This window comes from Piliocolobus tephrosceles, chromosome 13, assembly GCF_002776525.5.
Source record: "Piliocolobus tephrosceles isolate RC106 chromosome 13, ASM277652v3, whole genome shotgun sequence".
Classification (NCBI taxonomy): Eukaryota; Metazoa; Chordata; class Mammalia; order Primates; family Cercopithecidae; genus Piliocolobus; species Piliocolobus tephrosceles.
The window spans coordinates 113,496,349-113,517,331 of record NC_045446.1 but is presented as its reverse complement, the minus strand read 5'-3'; the positions used below and the strand labels follow the sequence as shown (position 1 = coordinate 113,517,331).

At 37.6% G+C, this 20,983-nt stretch overlaps 1 protein-coding gene across 1 annotated transcript; it reads right to left on the bottom strand.

The window, feature by feature from the left end:
* Positions 1–8,537: 8,537 nt before the first annotated feature.
* On the bottom strand, positions 8,538–9,473 carry LOC111540035 (olfactory receptor 149-like). Its single transcript, XM_023208095.1, has one exon. It carries the CDS (start codon positions 9,471–9,473, stop codon positions 8,538–8,540), a length of 936 nt encoding a protein of 311 aa, XP_023063863.1.
* Between the last annotated feature and the right edge of the window lie 11,510 nt (positions 9,474–20,983).

Genomic DNA, 20,983 nt, shown 5'->3' with positions numbered 1-20,983 from the left:
ACTGCTACAAAAAAGACACATAAACCAACAGAACAGAATAGAGAGCCCAGGAATAAAGTCACACACTTACAACCGTCTGATCTTTGATAAAGCTGACAAAAACAAGTGATGGGGAAAGGACTCCTTTTTCAATAAATGATGCTGGGATAACTGGCTACCCATATGCAGAAGATTGAAATTGAATCTCTTCCTTGCACCATATACAAAAATCAACTGAAGATGAATTAAAAACTTACATGTAAAACCCCAAATTTTAAAAACCCTGAAAGACAACCTAGACAATACCATTCTGGACATAGACCATACCATTCTTTGCTCATCTACATGAGCAAAGATTTCATGATGAAGCTGTCAAAAGCAATCACAACAAAAGCAAAAACTGACAAATGGGATCTAATTAAGCTAAAGAGCTTCTGCACAGCAAAAAAAAAAAAAAAAAAAAAAAAAAAAAAATATATATATATATATATATATATATATATATTTAAATATACAGAGGAAAGAGACAACCTACAGAATGGGAGAAATTTTTTGCAAACTATGCATCTGACAAAGGTCTAATATCCAACATCTATAAGGAACTTAAACAGATGTATAAGAAAAAACGACCCCATTAAATATTGGGCAAAGGACATGAACAGTTTTCAAAAGAAGATATACATGTGACCAACAAGCATGTGAAGAAAAACTCAACATGAGTGATCATTAGAGAAATGCAAATCAAAACCACCATGAAATGCCATTTCATACCAGAAAGGCTGTCATTAAAATGTGAAAAAAGAATAGATGCTGGCAAGTTTGCTGAGAAAAGGGAGTGGTTATACACTGTTGGTGGGAGTATAAATTAGTCTGACCATTGTGGTCAGCAGTGTGGTGATTCCTCAAAGAGCTAAAAACAGAAGTACCATCATTACTGGGTAGATGCCCAAAAGAATATAAACCATTTACCATGAACACTGATTTTCTATTACTTTTTATTTTTATTTTTTTACATAAAAAGTTTTCTTAAAAAAAAAAAAAACAGAGAGGAGGGGAAGGTAACATACTTATCAGATCTTTATTATATTCAAGATACATTTTTTGATGTTTTAAAAAACGAACTTAATCTTTACAATTAAGCAAAGTAAGTTTAAATATTACTATTTCAACAAATTACAATACAACAACTTAAATTAGCTGAGTAACATGTTAAAATCATAAGTTTATACAAGTTAAGATGAAATTCAAATCATGTGTGTCGGATTATGTTACCTCTGTCAGCATAAATATTAGTATTCTTCTCAAAGTACATCATGAGTCTGTCCCTAGCAGATGTTCAATGACATCTAACAAATGTATAGACTGAGGTACTGATCATCAACGAAATGTTTCCACAAACCATTCTTTCATGTATTTATTCAACAAATGAAGGTTTGGACAGTTCTGAACTGTGACTACTCATCTGTCTTTTTTCTTTACCTCTCTGCCCCTAGTTAACTGTTAAAAGTCATTTTGCCAATCTTATTTTGACATAGCGAGATAACGTTTTATGCCATGATACAAAACTGAAACACAGAAAAAAGAAATTATGTCTAAGATGGGAAAATTTTAAAGAAAATGACTTGCTAACTTGGGTGTTGTGGGATGAGTAGAAGTTTGTCCAGCAGAGGAATCAGGGAAGGGCACACCAAGAGAGAACATTAAAATGTATTAAGTCACAGAATCGTGAATGAATCTATTTTAAATGTTTTAGGTCTTCTTAAAATCTGCACAGAATTAATCATTTCTGCCTTCATTTTGCTTTTCTAAATTATATATACTTTGATTAAATATTTTTCACATATTATTTTAATTATTTCTGTAGCTATCTCCCATCCTTAGCTATGAGCTTCATAAGAATAAGACATACAGATCTTTGTAATTCCAGTGTTTTTTTTTTTTTTTTTTTGAGACGGAGTCTCGCTCTGTCGCCCGGGCTGGAGTGCAGTGGCCGGATCTCAGCTCACTGCAAGCTCCGCCTCCCGGGTTCATGCCATTCTCCTGCCTCAGCCTCCCGATGTAGCTGGGACTACAGGCGCCCGCCACCTCGCCCGGCTAGTTTTTGTATTTTTTTAGTAGAGACGGGGTTTCACCGTGTTAGCCAGGATGGTCTCGATCTCCTGACCTCGTGATCCGCCCGTCTCGGCCTCCCAAAGTGCTGGGATTACAGGCTTGAGCCACCGCGCCCGGCCAATTCCAGTGTTTAACATGATACGTATTAAATAGAAAATGGTTTATTGAAATAACAAATCAATGTATGAATAAAAATATGAAGTGGTGTATTTAAACAATGACAAGAAAGAGAGCAATGGGATATTGCTGGGTGAACTTATGATTTTGAGGAGACTAAAGAGATATGTTGGTTTTGATCATTAATTCTGCAGCTACAGTACTGAATTATTTTAATTCAACCTATAAGCAACAAACAATTATTGAAAATCCAAAAGAAACAGAGTAGTATTATGTGGTTTCCATTCTGGAAAGAAACTACTTTAGAATGTGAATAAACTATGACCATAACATTTCCTAGGACCTCTGTCCACATCTCCTCAGCCCACTCCAGAAGTCACCTTCAGAGAGTTTCTTTGTGTGCTAAGGGATCCTTTAGCACACAAAGGATCCTTTGTTTCCTCTACCTGAGGAAAGTCTCTCGCCACAGAATTCTTTTCAGCTTACGAATAAGAAGCAGGCCGGAGCACCTAATCAATGCTCTCAAAAACATCCACCAACTAAAAATACCCCAGCTTCCTTTGCACCCCAGTGGGACAGCTTGGCAGTCGTTATACACTGTATTTCGGAGGTCCCCGTGGGATTAAGCCCCAGTTCACCACAGTGGTAAACCATAGGCATGCACTTAGTTGGCTGTTCTTTCCTTTCTCTTTCTCACTCCCTTATCATGCTCTCTGACATCATCTTCCAAACGAATTGCTTAGGCCCAAACTTTTGCCTCAATGTCTGCTGGTGGACATATCTAAACTAAATAAAATGTTCTGTTTCCTGCATGCCCTAGTAGAAGGAAATTTTGAGGAGAGTTTGGTGATGGTATCTTTGTGTCATATGTATACACATTAATAAGTACAAAAAACTCACCAAAACATGTTAATTTAAAATAAAGGAGTTCTGGGCTGGGTGTGGTGTCTGACACCTATAATCCCAGCACTTTGGGAGGGTAAGGTGAGAGGATCATTTGAGCCCAAGGGTTTGAGACCAGCCTCGCCAACATGGTGAAACTCTGTCTCTACAAAAACTACAAAAATTGGCTGGGCGTGGTGGCCTATGCTGGAGGACCCAGCTATACAGCAGGCTGAGGATCACTTGAGCCCAGGAGGTAGAGGCTGCAGTGAGCTGTGACTGCACCACTGCACTCCAGCCTGGGACACAGAGCGACACCCAGTCTCAAGATAGAAACAGAAACAAAAACAGTTCTTCTATTTTGGAAAAGTACACTTATTTACTTACGGATAAAAACAGTAGCAACTTTGGGAGGCTGAGACGGGCGGATCACGAAGTCAGGAGATCGAGACCATCCTGGCTAACACTGTGAAACCCCGTCTCTACTAAAAAAAAAAAAAAAAAAAAAAATACAAAAAAAAAACTAGCCGGGCGAGGTGGCGGGTGCCTGTAGTCCCAGCTACTCGGGAGGCTGAGGCAGGAGAATGGCGGGAACCCGGCAGGCGGAGCTTGCAGTGAGCTAAGATCCGGCCACTGCACTCCAGCCCGTGAGACAGAGCGAGACTCCGTCTCAAAAAAAAACAAAAACAAAAACAAAAAACAGTAGCAAATACATGTTTATATATTCATACAATGAGACACTACGCTTTGAAAATAATGAGTTAATTTCAGACATATGCAATACATAATTACGTTAAGTGAAATAAGTCAGGCACAGAAAGATAAATACCACATAGTCTCACTCATATATGGGAGCTAAAGTAATTAAGTTCATAGAAGCAGAGAGTAAAATTGTGGTTATCAGAAGCTTGGAAGGGGAAGGGAAAATGGAGGATAAGAAAAGGTTGGTTGATCGATACAAAGTTACAGCTAGATGGGAGGAAGAAGGTCTAGTATTCTATAGCATTATAGGGTAAATATGGTTAAAAATAATTTACTATATAGTTTCAAAAAGCTAGAAGAGAGGATTTTGAACGTTCACAACACAAAGAAATGATAAATGTTTGAGGCGATGGATATGCTAATCACCCTGATTGGATCATTACACGTTGTGTACACATATTGAAAATCACTCTGTATCCCATAAATGTAAAATTATTATGTGTCAACTAAAAATAAAAGGGGAGGAAATTGAAATATATATGTAATAGTTAAGTGAAAAAAGCCAATTTCAGTAGAATTATATTAATAATTAAGTTCAAAGCTTTGCAAAGAAGGGTTACAAACACAGGTGTTTAGGGACACAAACATAGCAGGTGAAATGCAAATAACATCAAGGGAATAATAAACACGAAACTTGAGAGAATGATAACTTCTAGAGAGAAAGAAGAATGTGTGATCAGGCCAAGGTCTATGGAGAATTTCCAAGGCACTAGCATTACTCTTGTTTTTATACTAGGTAATGGAATGCATATGTTCATTGTATCATTGTATCACAGTTCCTTATATTTTACATATTTTTCATGAGTATTATTTTCTAAATGTTTAATATTTAATAAAAACTTTTTTTTAAAACAGACATCCAACAGGACAATAAAGAATGGCTTTTTAATGGTATCATTATTATAGCTTATTAGCAAAACAATAATTAAAATAATATTTTTAAACAGAATGTAAAATAAAGGAATGATATAGAGTAGGCTCAATTGTTTCTCACCAGTGTAGCACTCCAACAATAACAGGTATTATTGCCCCTCTTACCCTAAGTGAACTAATACAACATATAATGTAACAATGCTATTCTCTTAGCTTGACTAATTATTTTTGCAAAGGTGGAGTCAATATCCTTGACCAAAAGTAACTGCCAATTGAGTGACTGAAAACATCCTTTCTGACTGGTTATTCATTCATTTCAATCAATTTGATTTAGAACAAACCAGCAAGGGTCAGAGAGGGCAGGAAATAAACAGAACAGGTCCCAGACCCTGTGAATGCTCCTTTGAAAACCCCTCTTCACAATCCTCCCCTGCCATGTCAGTGGCCATCACCTTAGCTTCACTTTTAGTGTCCGCATCATAGGTTTTCATTTTGGATGCCCCCATCATAGTTTTGCGCTCTTGGGACTACAGGTAAAACAAAACAACCTAAGTGAAACTCAGAACAGGCATCAGTTTTGTAAAAAAATAAATTAGAATAGAGCAAAAAGGAGCAGTGACTGGAGAATACAGGAGTGTCTTGCAAAAAGAAAACAAAATGGGGGGAGAACAAAGAAGCCTTTAAAGAAACTAGAATCCACTTGGCATCAGGTCTTGGATGCACCTCTTAGACGATGCTTCAACCCATTGTCTCAGGAAAGGCTGTGCTGGAGCCTGTTCTGCTCAAAACATCCTCTGATCCTCTGCTTCAATATTCTTGTTTTCTCTGGCCTCCCTGGTCTTGGCACTTGATTTTTTTGTCTTGCTTTGCCCCTGTGGGTTAAATATTCTTCTAGATTGTCTACTTGGTTTGAGGTTTTCCCTTTGACAGTTTTTCTCAAGTTCTTCTTACACTACCCCTTAGATAACAGAACACAGAAAAATATCAGCTCACCCTCACACCCAACTTGGGCCTGCACACCTGCAGGTTGGGGCTGGCATTCTGGGCTCCTGCTTAGGTGGAAAGAGAACTCAGACACTACCTGGAGACTTAAGAACAGCATCTCTCAGAATCACTTGGATGAGCAGAAACGTCTTCTTATTTAAGGAGAAAGGGATATAGTTTTTTTGTTCAAGACATCAAATTCAATGAACAAAGAACTGAGCTGGAGAAGAACTCTGAAAACAGAAGGCACACTAAATTTTATTTTTCCTGCAAAGGCATTTGGTCATAAATGGCAAACAGTTAAGTGATACCTGCCCAAATAATCCTCTCTCACTGCTCTCCCCTCACATATAAAGGCTGAGAAGTATGTTGCCTCTCCCTGGAAAAGACTCCTCAGCCATTCTTAATATTGAAAAAACAAACAACATAACATTTTCAATCTTCAACACCTTTGCTGTAAGGTCCTTTCTTCAAATGAGGAAAACGTACTCCAGATTTTCTGCTGTATTGTGCATCTTAATCATAGTTTAATGATGGGGTGTTCTAGTTAGTTGTATGTCTATTTGTTTCTCCAGCAGACTCTCATTTTGGTGCAGCTGGGGTCATATCTTTTTAACTTTGTATTCCTCACCCTTGCACAGAGTTATTCATCAAACAACATCTGAATAGTGAAAATCTGAAAAGGAATCAGATCCCATCTTTTATGTTTACAAATTCATCTGTTTTTACTGACTATGCTGCTACAACCAGAAAACTGAGGCATGGGAAGGGCTCTTCAGAGTGGACTCAAAGAGGCTTGAGAAGGGCGTGTGATTTGGAATAAATTTGAAATAATTTGAGATGTATTTCTAGCTTCCCTTTTAGGTTCTTGTTTACTGGAAAACAAGGGGGAAACAGCACTGAAGGAGGTTTTTAGGAATTTGAGTAGTGACCAGGCAAACATTTGTCTCCCTTCCAGGAGCTGTGCAGGCTTAACCACTGGCTGGAGGCACTGACACAGTGTTGCTCATTTGTTCTGGTCCTTTCTTGACTGCTCTCTAATTCTAAGAAATGCAGGTGGGGAAAAAGCACTGGTCTCTGCTTCTGCCCTCTCCTCTTCCATCATGCTCTTTACAGCCCTGTTAGAGCAAAGTTCACAGCAACATATTTCCCCAGTATGATAGGATTCTCAATGAATTCAGTTATGAAAACAATAGCTCACTTCTCATTCTTAACATATTTCAGCCAAAAATAAAGAAATGTAAGAAGGGTGACCAAAATCAAACCCTTTTAGTCAACAGAGAAGGCAAAGACACCAAACAACAACATCTTGTACCCAGCATTGCCTCTTCGTTGTACTGAGCAAGACTTTCTCTTTTTTTTTTTTTTTTCGAGATGGGGTCTCACTCAGTCACCCAGGCTGGAGTACAGTGGCGCAATCTTGGCTCACTGCAACCACTGTCTCCTGGGTTCAAGGGATTCTCCCATCTCAGCCTCCTGAGCAGCTGGGACTACAGGCACCTGCCATTATGACTGGCTAATTTTTATATTTAAGTGGAGATGGGGTTTCACCATGTTGGCCAGGCTAGTCTTGAACTCATGACCTAAGGTGATCCACCCACCTCGGCTTCCCAAAGTGCTAGGATTACAGATGTGAGACACTGCGCCCTACCCAAAGCCAGACTTTCTAACGTGGGATCGCAGCACAGTTGCCCTTGTTTGGATTCCCCTACCTATCTTCACATCTCACTCACATGCTGCATCTTCACAGCCAGGGCCTGTTTCCAGGTTTAAGCCCGGCAGGCAGGGTTTGGAAGTGATACAGCACACTGGTATCTCTGCTTTACCCATAGGAGACTGCCTCAGGTCCCAGCCAGAAGCCTTTCTCTTTATACAACTTCCTTATGGTTCAGAAGTAACAGGATTCTATTTAAATCAGTTGGGATGCACCACCACCACCACTAGCAACAACAAAAAAACCCACTTTTTCTTTTCTTTCTTTTCTTTCTTTTTTTTGAGAGAGTGATTTTTTAAATTGAGGTACAATTTACATAACAAAAAATGAATTATTTTAAAATGAACAAATCAGTGGAATTGTGTACATTCACATTCATATTGTACATAGCACGTTCACAGAGTTGTGCAATCATCACTTCTACCTAGTTCCAAATCATTTTCATCACCCCACAATAAACTAAAAAATAAAAAAATCAATTTCCTCTGTTTTAATGCATTTACCTGCTCTGGATATTTAATAGGAATGGAATCATACAATATGTGACCTATTGTGTCTGGCTTTCTTTTTCCACTGGGCATTAGCTTTTCAAGTTCATCCATATTGTAGGAGGCATTCCTCATTCCTTTTGGACTGAATAACATTTTTAACAACTTGTAGATGAATAAAAATAAGGGCTTATCCAATGCAGGCATTTGAGGATATAGTCACTGCAGTCAAGATGAATAAATGTCACAGTGGGAGGGAAATGAAGAGGAGGAGGGGATGTGGGAGGAAGAAGAAAATACAGATTGAGAAGCAGAAGCTCCAGGCTGTTCTGCCTGCTGAGAAGAGTTTCTCTCTCTCTCTCTGTCTCTCTCTCACTCTCTCTCTCTCTCAGTATGATTTCCTCAAGAGAGCACAGGCCCCAGAGTCACAAAACCAGCTCTAGAGTCCTCATTCTGCCATTCACTCCTCACATGTCCCTGGACAAGTTACTTTGAGTGTTAGTCTCCACATTGTAAAATGGAAATAATAATACCTGTGCCCTCAATTTCAAAAATATTTGTGAGAGCCAAATAAAAATTGTTATAAGCTATGAAGTGTGGTTGAAGTGGTTGTTACTTATTTCTCTTTACAACTGCTCAGGAAGGAAGCCCAGCTGATGTAGGACCCTCCTTAGTGATGATTTCACCTCCTTATTCCTGAGACTGTAGATTAAGGGGTTCAGCACGGGGGTGACCAGGTTATTCAGAATCTGAACAGTTGCATCCAACCAGGGGCTGGGGGTTGGCCTCAGGTAAATGAGGACCACTGGCACATAAAAAAGCAGGATGGCAGTGAGGTGGGCACTGCAGGTGGAGAAGGCATGGCGTCGGCCCTTGGCAGAGTGGATCTGCAGGATGGAGAAGACGATGCGACTGTAAGAGGTGAGGACGAGAAAGAAACAGCTGAGGGGCATCAGACCCACACTGATGAACCCCACCATCTCCAGGGCTGAGGTATCTGCACAAGCCAGCTTCAGCATGACTGGGATATCACAGAAATAATAGTCCACCTCGTTGGGGCCACAGTAAGGCAATTGGAAGGTGAGAGTGGTCAGAAAGGTGGCCTGAATGCAGCCAAAGAATGAGGTCCCCATGGCTAGGATGATGCACGCTCTGTGGCTCATGATTACGGTGTAGCGTAGAGGGTGACAAATGGCAACAAAGCGGTCGTAGGCCATCACCGTGTACAGGAAACACTCAGTGCAGCCCAGGAAATGGTAGAAGAAAAGCTGGGATGCACAGCCTGCATAGGAGATGGCTCGGCTATTCCCTGAAAGATAGCACAGCATCTTAGGGGAACTCACAGAAGGGAAAAATATGTCAAAAGCAGACAGCTTGCACAGGAAGAAGTACATGGGCGTGTGAAGCCGAGTGGAGGAGACAATAGCCAGCAAGATGAGCAGGTTCCCCATAAGGGTGAAGATGTAGAAGGACAAAAACAGGACCAAGAGCATAGTCTCCAGACCCTCTGTGTGCGGGATGCCCAGCAGGATGAATTCGGACACCACCGAGAGATTCTTCATGACTGTGAAAACATCTAACCTTGAAAAGGTACCCAAGACACCGAAGTCTAAATACCAATGTCAAGTTCTCAAGCTTTTTGCTGATGAGTGCTTTGGCTATGTTTTTAACAAGGAATAACCTGCCTTCTTAGGAAAGGCAAGAGAGAGATCCATGTAAAAAAAAAAAAATCAGATAGTAAGGAAATGCCTATTTTAGAGTCAGTCTCTTCAACTCATGGAAGGAATGCTTTGTAAAGGCAGATGCTTGTCTTCTACAGGATGAGAAGTTTAGAGGCATATTTAAAACACTTCAACTTAAGTTAGAAGCCTATGTACCATGAATTTATTCTTTTTGAGCATATTTACTATTTGAACTCTTGTGATGTCTTTACGTAAGAAACTTCCACTATCCATTGTCCTCTGCAACGTAACAGAAAAATAATTATGTTAGAAACCAGAAAACTTAATATGAATCCTGGCCTTTCCATTTGTTAGCTATACTTGTTAAAACAATTTACATGGCATCTTTCATAGACTTAGTTTCATCATCTGCCAAATGGAAATCATACTTATTATAACATTGGTAACACAAATATCCTAGTATTAAAGTTTATGAAGTATCTGCTAAAATGTCTGGCAAAACTATGAACCCTAATGAAAAGTTTTTTCCTTTCTTCCATAAGTTATTGGGGTACAGGTAGTTTTTAGTTACATAAGTACGTGATTTAGTGGTGATTTGTGAGATTTTGGTGCACCCATGACCTGAGCAGTATACACTGCACCATATTTGTAGTATTTTACCCCTCGCCCCCCTCCCACTCTTCTCCCCAAGTCCACAAAGTCCATTGTATCATTCTTATGCCTTTGCATCTTCATAGCTTAGTTCCCTTTATTTTATATATCTTAAACTTAATTCTTAAGTACCTTCCTTTAATGTTTGTATCCTGTAATTGTTTGCAAAAAACATTTTATTAAATAACATCATTGAATAGATCTAAGATTACATACTCTTCAGACTACATCTTTCTAGACCTGAAAGGTCAAAGATCTCCAACTCTAATAAGACATGCTGTTCTGGTTCTTCTGTTTCTAAGCCGACTTAAGATGACTGAAATATTGAGAAGCAGTATCAGCAAGGAAAGCATCCAATTCATGTTCCCGTAATGAAGTAAGAAATACAGTGATCCATGTAAAGAAAGAAAAAGAACAGCACTAATGAGGTAGGTTACATAAGTTAAGAGCAGAGTATACCACCTGAAAGATTCAGGGATCTCTCATTACTCAGTAATAATCATGGTAACACACACACACACACACACACACACAGACACACACACACACACACACACACACCATTTAATGAATACTTACTGTGTTCCAAGGACAGGCTCAGCATTTTAAAGTTTATTATTTATTTTTAAAGTTTACCTATAAAAAGAAATTACTATTATTAATTACTGTTCTTATCTATAGATAGGAAGGTGAAGCTTAGAAAAATCAAGCACATTTCTCATGCTTAAAAAGCTAGTATGTGACAGATTTGTTTAATTCCATTTCCTGTGTCCTTAATCATTAGGAAATTGTGCCCTCTGTTTGCCTCTGCTTTCTAAGACAGCCTTGCTTGGAAAGGTACCCATTGCTTGGCAATGACACTCTTTCCAGATGCATTCACATCATTGCTTTATATTAAGGTAGGAAAAGTCTTCATGTCCTATTTCCTCCTGGTCATTTCCAGTCTTGACTTTAGAGCCCAATTGATAAATACCTCATTTAGTTTTAGAGATCACATAACAGGTGTTTTCTATCCCTTTAACACTAGACCTTAGTATCAGCTCCAATTCAGGAGCTTTCAAGTTGCGGAGCCACATTCAACATAGGGATCCCAATCATAAGCTGTGGCAAGTGTCATGGAAAAGCACCTCTAAAGAGAACGACCAAGCCAGAATGAGTCACCCACATATTACCCAAGAACTGGGCAAAAGTAAAGACAGTATAGAAACAGTGACATTCTGGGGAAGAAATGCTTCTGCAGTCTGCCTCTTGTTATTAATTCTAGCCACACCTGAATTCTCTCTGAGCAACACAGATTCCTGTGAGTTTCATCACTTTGGTCAGCAAAGGCAAGAGGGAGAGCATCTGGTTCTTGCCTATGATCAGACACCATGATATCCTGTGATTCCATAATTTGATTTTTAAGTCCATTTCAGAAAGAAGTCACCAAAGACAAGGAAGATCTCCATGTGTGAACCCATTAGTGTGTGACGGGAAGACGCTAACAGTGAGACATAGGTAGAAGTTTGAACACTCACACTGTCCACCTGAGAACGCAGTCAAGTTTTCCAACTGTTACAACAAGATCTCACATTTACTTTTTCTCAGCAGAGCACAGTGTGCTCCAGCCAAAGGAGCCTTAATTCTCCTATTTATAAAGATCAGATCTCATAGGATTTGTACAATCAAGACTTGTACACACTCACTCTCTCTGGATTGCTTTCTTGAAATTTCTTTTCAGAACCCCTTAAGCCCTACTTGGGACTCAGTGATAGCTCTGAGGGAGCAATTAGTTTGTCAGTAACATTCATCACCCAATCATGAGATAACAGTAATAATATCATTGGAAAGGGATGCTCTAAAGTGGGAAATATGTTCCCCCAAGACTGTTTGCATAGTAGAAAAACACTAGTTTTAACATTAGATCACTTGCATTGCTATCCCTTTGTTTGGTTGTCTGTTACACCTTCAAGTCTTTGCTCCAATTCAGATCAATATCATAAGCTAACAATCTCATGATAGTTGTGTTACCACTTGCCTCATCACTTTTCAAATTATCTATACATGCATGTGACTATATGGCTAGCTCTAATAAACATCACTATTCAAGACAGAAGCCTAATCAGTAGTTATTTATTATGCACTTACTATCATGATGTATCTTCAGGTCATTACTCCTACAGAAAAAGTCTCACATACTGGACACATTGCTGGGAAGATGACCAGTATAAATAGAGGAGCTATAAACCAAAAAACAATCAACTAAACTGTTATTATTTAATTAACAATCCACTGTAAGTACTTACCATAAACTGTCATGCTAATTTGTTTAATTCATTGTTACATTTAATCTCCAAATGAAACTTTAGGAAGTAGATGGTATTATTTGACAAAGAAACTGAACAACAGATTAAATAATCTAGAGATTACACAACTAGAAAGTAAATGAGCTGAGACTGTAATTTCAAAGCCAATTCTTTTAAGCACTAAGCTATGCTGAATTGCAGAGATTTGATTCTTGCACCAAAAGAAGAGAAAGAGATTTAATGTGGTCTTCAAATGCTTGCAAAGCTGGTGGGTAGACTTGATAGGATTTGTTTTACACAGATTCAAGAACCATGGGCAGATGTAGTAGAAAGATAGATTTATTTTCAATGTAAAAAAGAATTGTTTAATTATTAGAAATTTTACATCAATGAAATAAGCAACCTTTTGATGTAATGATCTCACCACTGGAAGTATTCAAGAAGAAGTAAAGAGAACCATCTTTCAGGTATACCATTAAGGAAATTCTCAATTTGAATGAATAACATGAATTCAAAAACCTTAAAGTTTTTTCTTAGTATGAAATTATTTGATTTTATTTCCACCATAAAACTTTTCAATGATTCTGACCGAACACAATACAAGTGGAGCTTTAAATTAATGACGATAATTCAACTAACCCCTAAAGCAAAAGCAATTATGAATATGCCCATAGCAGTTACAAAAGTAGTTACAAAGGTTACAAAACTATTACCGTTGTAAAACCAAAGCTGTTGCGGAAGCATTTTTAAAAGAGGAGAAAAGCAGGTTGTGGAGGGTGTACAGACACTGCTCAGATAGAGGCTCAGAGGATGAACGTGGTTTGTTGGGATGTCTTAGTAAGTACATCACATTTTAAATAATAGCTAACGTTTTCTGTGGATTTGTTGTATACTGGAATTGTGATGAGGGCTCTGTATTTAATATCTCTCAATATTTACCAAAAATTTATTTCTATCTATTTTTTATAGTAGAAAGCTTAATCTCAAAGACTTTAACTAACATAACCAAGGTAACAGAGTGGGTTCATGATAGAGTTGTATCTCAAATCCAGAATAATATGGCTTTTCCCTTTGTATTATAAAGACAAATAAGTTTATTACCAATTTTGATTTTCAAATACTCATTAATAATTAATAGCACCTAACATTTGCAGTTGTTCTAGTTTTCCAATATACTTTCATGTAGTTTTAATTAATTCTTAAGAGCTGTGTAAGGTGGATTTTCTTAACTCCACTTTACAAATAAGGACATTAAAGCTCAGAGCAATTCTGGCTTTTCTAAAGTTAGATAGTAGAAGAGCCCAGGCATTCCCAGGTTTAGCTGTCTTTCCACTACATCATCACTGCTTCCCAAAGTGACTCTATACGGAAAGCAGCTGTCTCTGGATGAGAGACAAATTATTAATAGATTCATTTGGATATTTGGTTAAGCCTTCTGTATAACCTTATGGTTATTACTGTTTTTATCATGGATTCCCTGACAAGATTATGGCATCAAAATATAATGAGATAGGCTGGGCATGGTGGCTCATGCTTGTAATCCCAGCACTTTGGGAGGATGAGGCAGGTGGGTCACTTGAGGTCAGGAGTTCAAGACTAGCCTGGCCAACATGGTGAAACCCCACCTCTGCTAAAAATGCACAAATTAGCCGAGTATGGTGGCACGTGCCTGTAATGCCAGCTACTCAGAGGCTGAGGTGGCAAAATTGCTTAAACTAGGTGGGTAGACGTTGCGGTGAGCCGAGATCATACCACTGCACTCCAGCCTGGTGACAGAGCGAGAGTCTGCCTCAATAATAACAATAAGAATAAGATAAAGTGTCAGAGAAACAAACAGAGAGAGTGAGAGAAACTGATTTAGCTCATGTTCTGTTTCCTAGGGAAAAAGTCCCACTAGAAAGTTTACTACATATTTCTCAGAAGAGGTCTCTTGCCATGGTATGACTTGTGGGGAAATTTGCATTATATTTCCATCATCTTTGTTTAAGTCTGCTTAATTTAATTCCTTTTTTTTCCTACTCCAGGTATTCAAGTAAGTCAAGACATAGTCTAGCAACAACTGGTTCCTCAACTAATCCTTCAGCAAAATTTTCTGTTTATAAATAGCAAGCTTAAGTCTAGGCGTTCTTGATCCAATGACAGGTGCTTTGTTGTTTCTTGGCAGGATAAGGGTCTGCGGTGAATTGTCAATCATGTTTCTTCCTTTATCTGTGACAACCCAGTGGAGAAGAAGTAGGCTGCAAGCCCCAAATGGAAAAGAGTATAATGATGGCTATTTATTGGGTGACACATATCTGAAGCTGCTATTTCCTTTTCTTCCTTCTATTCTTCCTCCCTTCCTATCTTTTTTTTTTCCTGGTGGAAAAGTTCTTGGCATCCTAAAAATTTGATGGCTTCTATGGAAAAGGTATGATCTATCTAGTGGAGGAATATAGAACTGAAAATTTTCTGCATTTTTACTGGGGAGAGATGGGAATGAAAGCAGTATCAGGGACTTGACTCCTTGGAAACTCTCTTGAATGATTTGGAATCCTCAATCATCACTAATTCCTAAACAAATTTCATGCTTCTATCTGATCCCACTCCCACTTTCAAAGCCTATAACCTGTTGGGATATAAGTCAGGTAACCATAACAGGTTAGAATACTGGACCAGTCCTTGGAATCAGATGGAGCAGTTCAATGTCTAAAATGAATCACTAGTTTACATCTCTCAGTGGAAATGTAAGCCTGAAAGTATTTGGTGTCTCAATCAATATTAAGGCCATTTGGAACCAGCTATCAGTTATTGGAGCTTCAGAAATTATTGAACCAAAATTCAGAATCTATGCCTTTAAACGTCACACCATGTCCTTTGGTCATGCATTCTAATAGATATAGTTATAAGAGAATATTTTGATGTATTCCTCAGATAAATCTGATCCGCCTGAACTACAGCTTCATTTTACAGTATCTTCTTTGTTTAATGTGTGTCTATTTAGCCATGGACATTAAGAAATCACAACAGCAGATGTGCTAATTTTTAGTCTATCATAACTGATAGGGTTGTTTTGAATGTGTGCAACTCTATGTATCTTGGACCAGGGTGGTAGTGTCATTTGTATATTTATTTACACCTGAACATTATGATAAGATGATTATTGTTTAGAGTAAAGCTTTGGTACAAAATGGAAAATATATAGCTGTGTATTAATTATATCTGTAACATTCATTTTAATAGTTTTATGTAATAGTGATTACAGATTCTCCCAAAACCAGATAATTCAGCTAATTTATAATAAAGTATTATAATCTTTGTTCTTAATATTCAAAACAAGTAGCTATTCATATTTTTATTTTTAAAAGTAAAAAATAATAATACTTTCAATCATAGAGTCTTTGTATGCAGTTGTAATTGCTATTAACTTAAAACAGATGGTTTTAACTACAAGATATTTTTATGAAAGTCTTAAGATAACCACAAAGAAAAGTCTCAAAAGATAAAGAGAAAATAATAAAACCAAAAAAAAAAAAAATCAAATAAAGGAAGAAAGCAAGAGAAGAACAAGCTCACTGCAAAACAAACATAAATAATTAAAATGGCAGTGATAAGTCTTCACTTATCAATAGTTATTTTAAATGTAAATGAAATAAATTCTCCAATCAAAAGACACAGACTGATCATTTTTATTTGTCTATCATACCTCAGTAAAGCAGAAAACATGCTTGTAAACTTAAGCGTTTTTACCCTAAAAATCTACTGAATATTACAATACCTCAAAAAATGACTAAAGTGAATGAATGGATTTTACAGTACATAAACTACACTTCATTAAGCTTTTTTTTTTTAAAAGGTAAAATAAAGGCTTAAAAAAGCATGGATTCCAAACTCCATACAGAGCTTGATATCTGACAAAGGTTTTAAATATATATATATATATATAATCTCATGAAGCCTGACTGTATTCCTATACAATTCCACTTTCAGCTTTATGACTATGCTTACTATTATTTAAGAATTGCTTAACATTATACCCTCATCCCTCCCTGAGACTCTGTCTATTTACGGACCCTCACTGCATTGCTGAGTTCTTCCCCACACCTCACCTCATTTTCACATCTCACCATTAAAGATGTCTGTTTGTTACATCACTTAGTAATAAAAACTGGTTTATGTGCAAAACAAACACAAACTTTTAGCTTTAGATAGACAATAGAAAAAAAAATGTTTTCTACCTTGTAAGTTCCAAAAAGTACAATTCTGTATATGAAGGGTCAGTGAAGTGTGGAGATTTGGTAGATATTTGGTGGAGATTTGGTAGATATTTGGTAGAGATTTGGTAGATATACATGGAGGCCAGTTTCAACCATAACATGCAAAGAGTTTGGAAATCACCACTCTCATCATTACCACAAGAAAAAGCTGGACGAACATGATATGGTTTGGATTTGTGTCCCCGCCCAAATCTCAGGTGGAACTGTAATCCCCAGTGTGGGAGACAGGCCTGGTGGGAGGTGACTGGATGATGGGGGTGGGTTTCCCCACTTGGTGCTGTTCTTGTGATAGAGTTCTCATGAGATCTGATTGTTTAAAAATGTGTAGCACCTCCCTCCTCTTTCTCTTCTTCCTACTTCGGCCATGTGAAGACATCTTCTGCTTTGCCTTCCACTGTGATTCTAATTTTCCTGAGTCCTCCCCAGAAGCTGCTATACTTTTGGTATAGCCTGCAGAACTGTGAACCAATTACACCTTTTATTTATAAATTACCCAGTCTCAGGTTTTCTTTTTATAGCAATGCAAGAATGGAATAATACAAAACTCATTTCTTTGTACCCTTTAGAAACTGAGAACACAGGCACATAGTCATCCTGAAATCCTGAGAGAGAGGTGACTTCAGATCCACTGCTGACATTTACAAACCTGGAAGAGAATCTTTGGAATGGAAGACAGACAAATAGAAACTTCCTAAACTTAAATGTAAAGATAAATACAAAACCAAATTAAAAATAGACACGTTCGCATGGCTACATAAAGAATCTTTGGAATGGAAGATAGACCAATTGAAACTTCCAAAAATTAAATGTAAAGATAAAAACAAACAAAAAATAAAAAACAACACCTAGGAAAAACAGAGCAGAACATTCAAAACTTACAGGATAATTTCAAAAGGTGTAACGTGTAATTGAAATACAAGAAAAAACTAAGCAGAAAAACAGTTGAAGTAATAGCCAAAACTTTTCCAAAATTAATGAAAAGCACAAAATTACAGATTCAGGATGTTCAAATAACACCAAAAGGATAAATACAAAAGACCTTACATTTACTACTATAATATTCAAACTGCAGAAAACAAAAGACAAAGAGAAAATCCTGAAAGAAGTCTACGGGGCAAAAGGGGGAGAACACTTTACCTATAGAGGAAAAAGAATAACAGCATATTTCTTGCCAAAAACTATTCATGCTAAAAGGGATTGAAATAAAATACTTAAAGTGTTAAAAGACAAGACAGCTGGATGCAGTGGCTCATGCCTGTAATTGTAGCACTTTGGGAGGTCAAGGCAGGTGGATCACAAGGTCAGGAGATCGAGATCATTCTTGCTAACGTGGTGAAACCCTGTCTCTACTAAAAATACAAAAAAATTAGCCAGGTGTGGTGGTGTGTGCCTGTAGTCCCAGTTACTCGGGAGGCTGAGGCAGGAGAATCACTTGAACCCAGGAGGTGGAAGTTGCAGTGAGCCAAGATCGTGCCATTGCACTCCAGCCTGGGTGACAGAGCAAGACTATGTCTCAAAAAAAAAAAAAAAAAAAAAAAAAAATTGACACACACACACACGGAGCTATATGTTCAGCACAATTAAGCTTCAAAAGTGAAGAAGAAATAAGAACTTTCCCAGACAAAAAGAAAAACTAAGCCCACAGATCTGTTCTACAAGAAGTATTAAGACAAATTCTTCAGAAAAAAGAAAAAGGATACAGGTAAGAAACTCAGATCTATGTAAAGAAAGGAAATGTCAGCAAAGAAATAAAAGTGAAATGCATATTTTCATTTTCTTATTAATCGATCTGAAAGATAACTGGTTAAAGTTATAATAGTAACAATTGGGTAGTTAAAATGTAGACATAAGTGAAATTAATGGCAGTGATGTCATAGTGGATGGGAAGAAGGACTTAGGAATGCTCTGTTATAAGGTAACTGCACTACATGTAAAGTGATATAGTGTAACTTGAAGGTGGGCTTAAATTAGTGATAAATGTGTATTGCAAACTCCAGAGCCACAACTAAAAGTATTCTTAAGAAATATGATGGATATATTGAGTGGAGATAAAATGAAATCACATAAAATGCCTGGTTAAAGTGAGAAAAGACAAAAATAAAAGTCAAAGAAAAAAATGCAATAAATAGTAAACAGTGGACAAACATGGTAGATATTAACCTAATTTTATCAATAATTACTCTAAATATAAATGATATGGGTAGATAATTTAAAATTAGTGATTGCCAAAGTGGATTAAAAACAAACAAAAACAAATAAATAAGACCCAACCATATCTTGTTTCCAAAAATCCACTTTAAATAAAAAGACTCATATAGGCTAAAAGTGAAGGGATGGAGAAAGATATACCCTGCCACAACCAATCAGCAGAAATCTGCAGTAGTTACGTAAATTTCAGACAAAGCCAACTTCAGAACAACAACAACAACAATCAGGGATGAAGTTGAGCATTAAATAATGATAAAAGAGTCAACTTTCCAAGGATGTATAATAATTTTAAATGTGTATGCACTTAGGAGAATATCAAAATATATGAGGCAAAAACTGATAAAATACATAGTTCATTGCATGGGTTTTGTTGTTGTTGTTGTTGTTTTCTTGGTTTTCTCCTGGTCAGTCGATACTCCAGAAAGCAGATGGACTGTTTTTAAGGAAGCAACTGATGTGAGTTGGCAGAGGAAGAGAAGATGCTTAGTGACCCTGAGTGGGACTGTGTTAGACTTGGGGAAGACAGGGGATGAATTTCATTAATAAGTCTGTGTAGAACAGAGAACCCTCCAGGGGAGCTCCTGGGCTGTTTGAGTGGAAGAATCTTGAGGGAATGGTATCTGCCACTTTTCCTGTGGCCAAGTCTGCTGCTGTGGGGAAACAAGTACTAGATAAAGGCAACCAATGGGAGATGAGAACAGCTTCTCTCCTGGGCTCCTTGCCTGGACCACCAGTTTCTGAAATTACAGATGGTTCTTCATACTTTCCCAAAACATAAAGCACAGGCTTGAAATGGGGTTTCAACAAATGTGCCAAAATGCCATTTGCTGATTATGAAGACTGACACTTGTTTAGATTCGAGGAATTTACAGTTGGCACAACATTTCATTGTGCAGGAGCCCAAGTGGAAAAATAAAACCATGCCACTTTAAAACTGTAGTTGTCTTATTTTAAAGAGGATAAAAGACAGGTTGATAATTTTTTTTTTGTTTCTTTTGGCTCATTTTGTTTTTTGTTTTAGAAGGCCCTGCATTAAGTCCTCAAGCCCCAGTCTGGAAACTGAAGGGTGAGAAAAAAGGAGATAAACAATAAATGCTCTGCATAATAAATGTAAAGTTGCAGCACTGTGTGCACAGAGGTTAGCTATACAAGTTTCATGGTCCTTAGGAAACTATTTTCTGAGATTACATAGGTAGGGTCTGTCTAGATGGCAGACTTGGATACAAGCCTATTGCATGAAAATACTAAGCCTTTACTTCTCAAACTTCAATGTGCACGCATGCTACCTGGGAGTCTTGTTAAATAAAGTAGTTCCTGGTATTGACTAAAATTCTGCATTTCTAACAAGCTTCTAGGTGGTGCTACAACCCTGTTGCACAGATCACATTCAGCATAAACAAACTTGAAGAAAGACTGAGAGATTAGATTCCACTGTGCTAGTCACACAAGTCTTCCTAATACCAGGTAACTCAACAACTTAAAGAAACTCAGGCCTAGTCTACCCATTTTCTGAGTGAAAAGGCACTGATGTTCCTCTAGGAATTCTGAGTGGAATTCAAAAGTGTTAATAAAGTTCTAGTTTAATCCCTTAGTTTTACAGATGAGGATATTAAGTGCCTGAGGGTGAAATCATTTGCCCATCATCACATAACTATTTAAGGGTATGGTCAGGATTCTACAGTGGTTTTCTCATTAGTATCCTTTACTTGCTTCATGTAAGAGAAGTCAGCCTACAACAGAAGAATAGAGGGACAGGATACCATGGGAACAGTGGAGGCATCAGAAAAGCTGGGACAGAAAACAAGGGATAATAAAACCAATGTAAGTTCAATAAATGAATCTATGGAAGAGTAGACCTCTTACTAAGTTTTTTTTCCCGACTCTTTAAAGTTATATTTCACTAACTTCAGGTGAAATTTCCACGACTGTGTTCTGGTCAATTTACTATCCTAGCTTAGCTTCCCAAAATGGCAGTAGCAAAAGATTTGTGGGG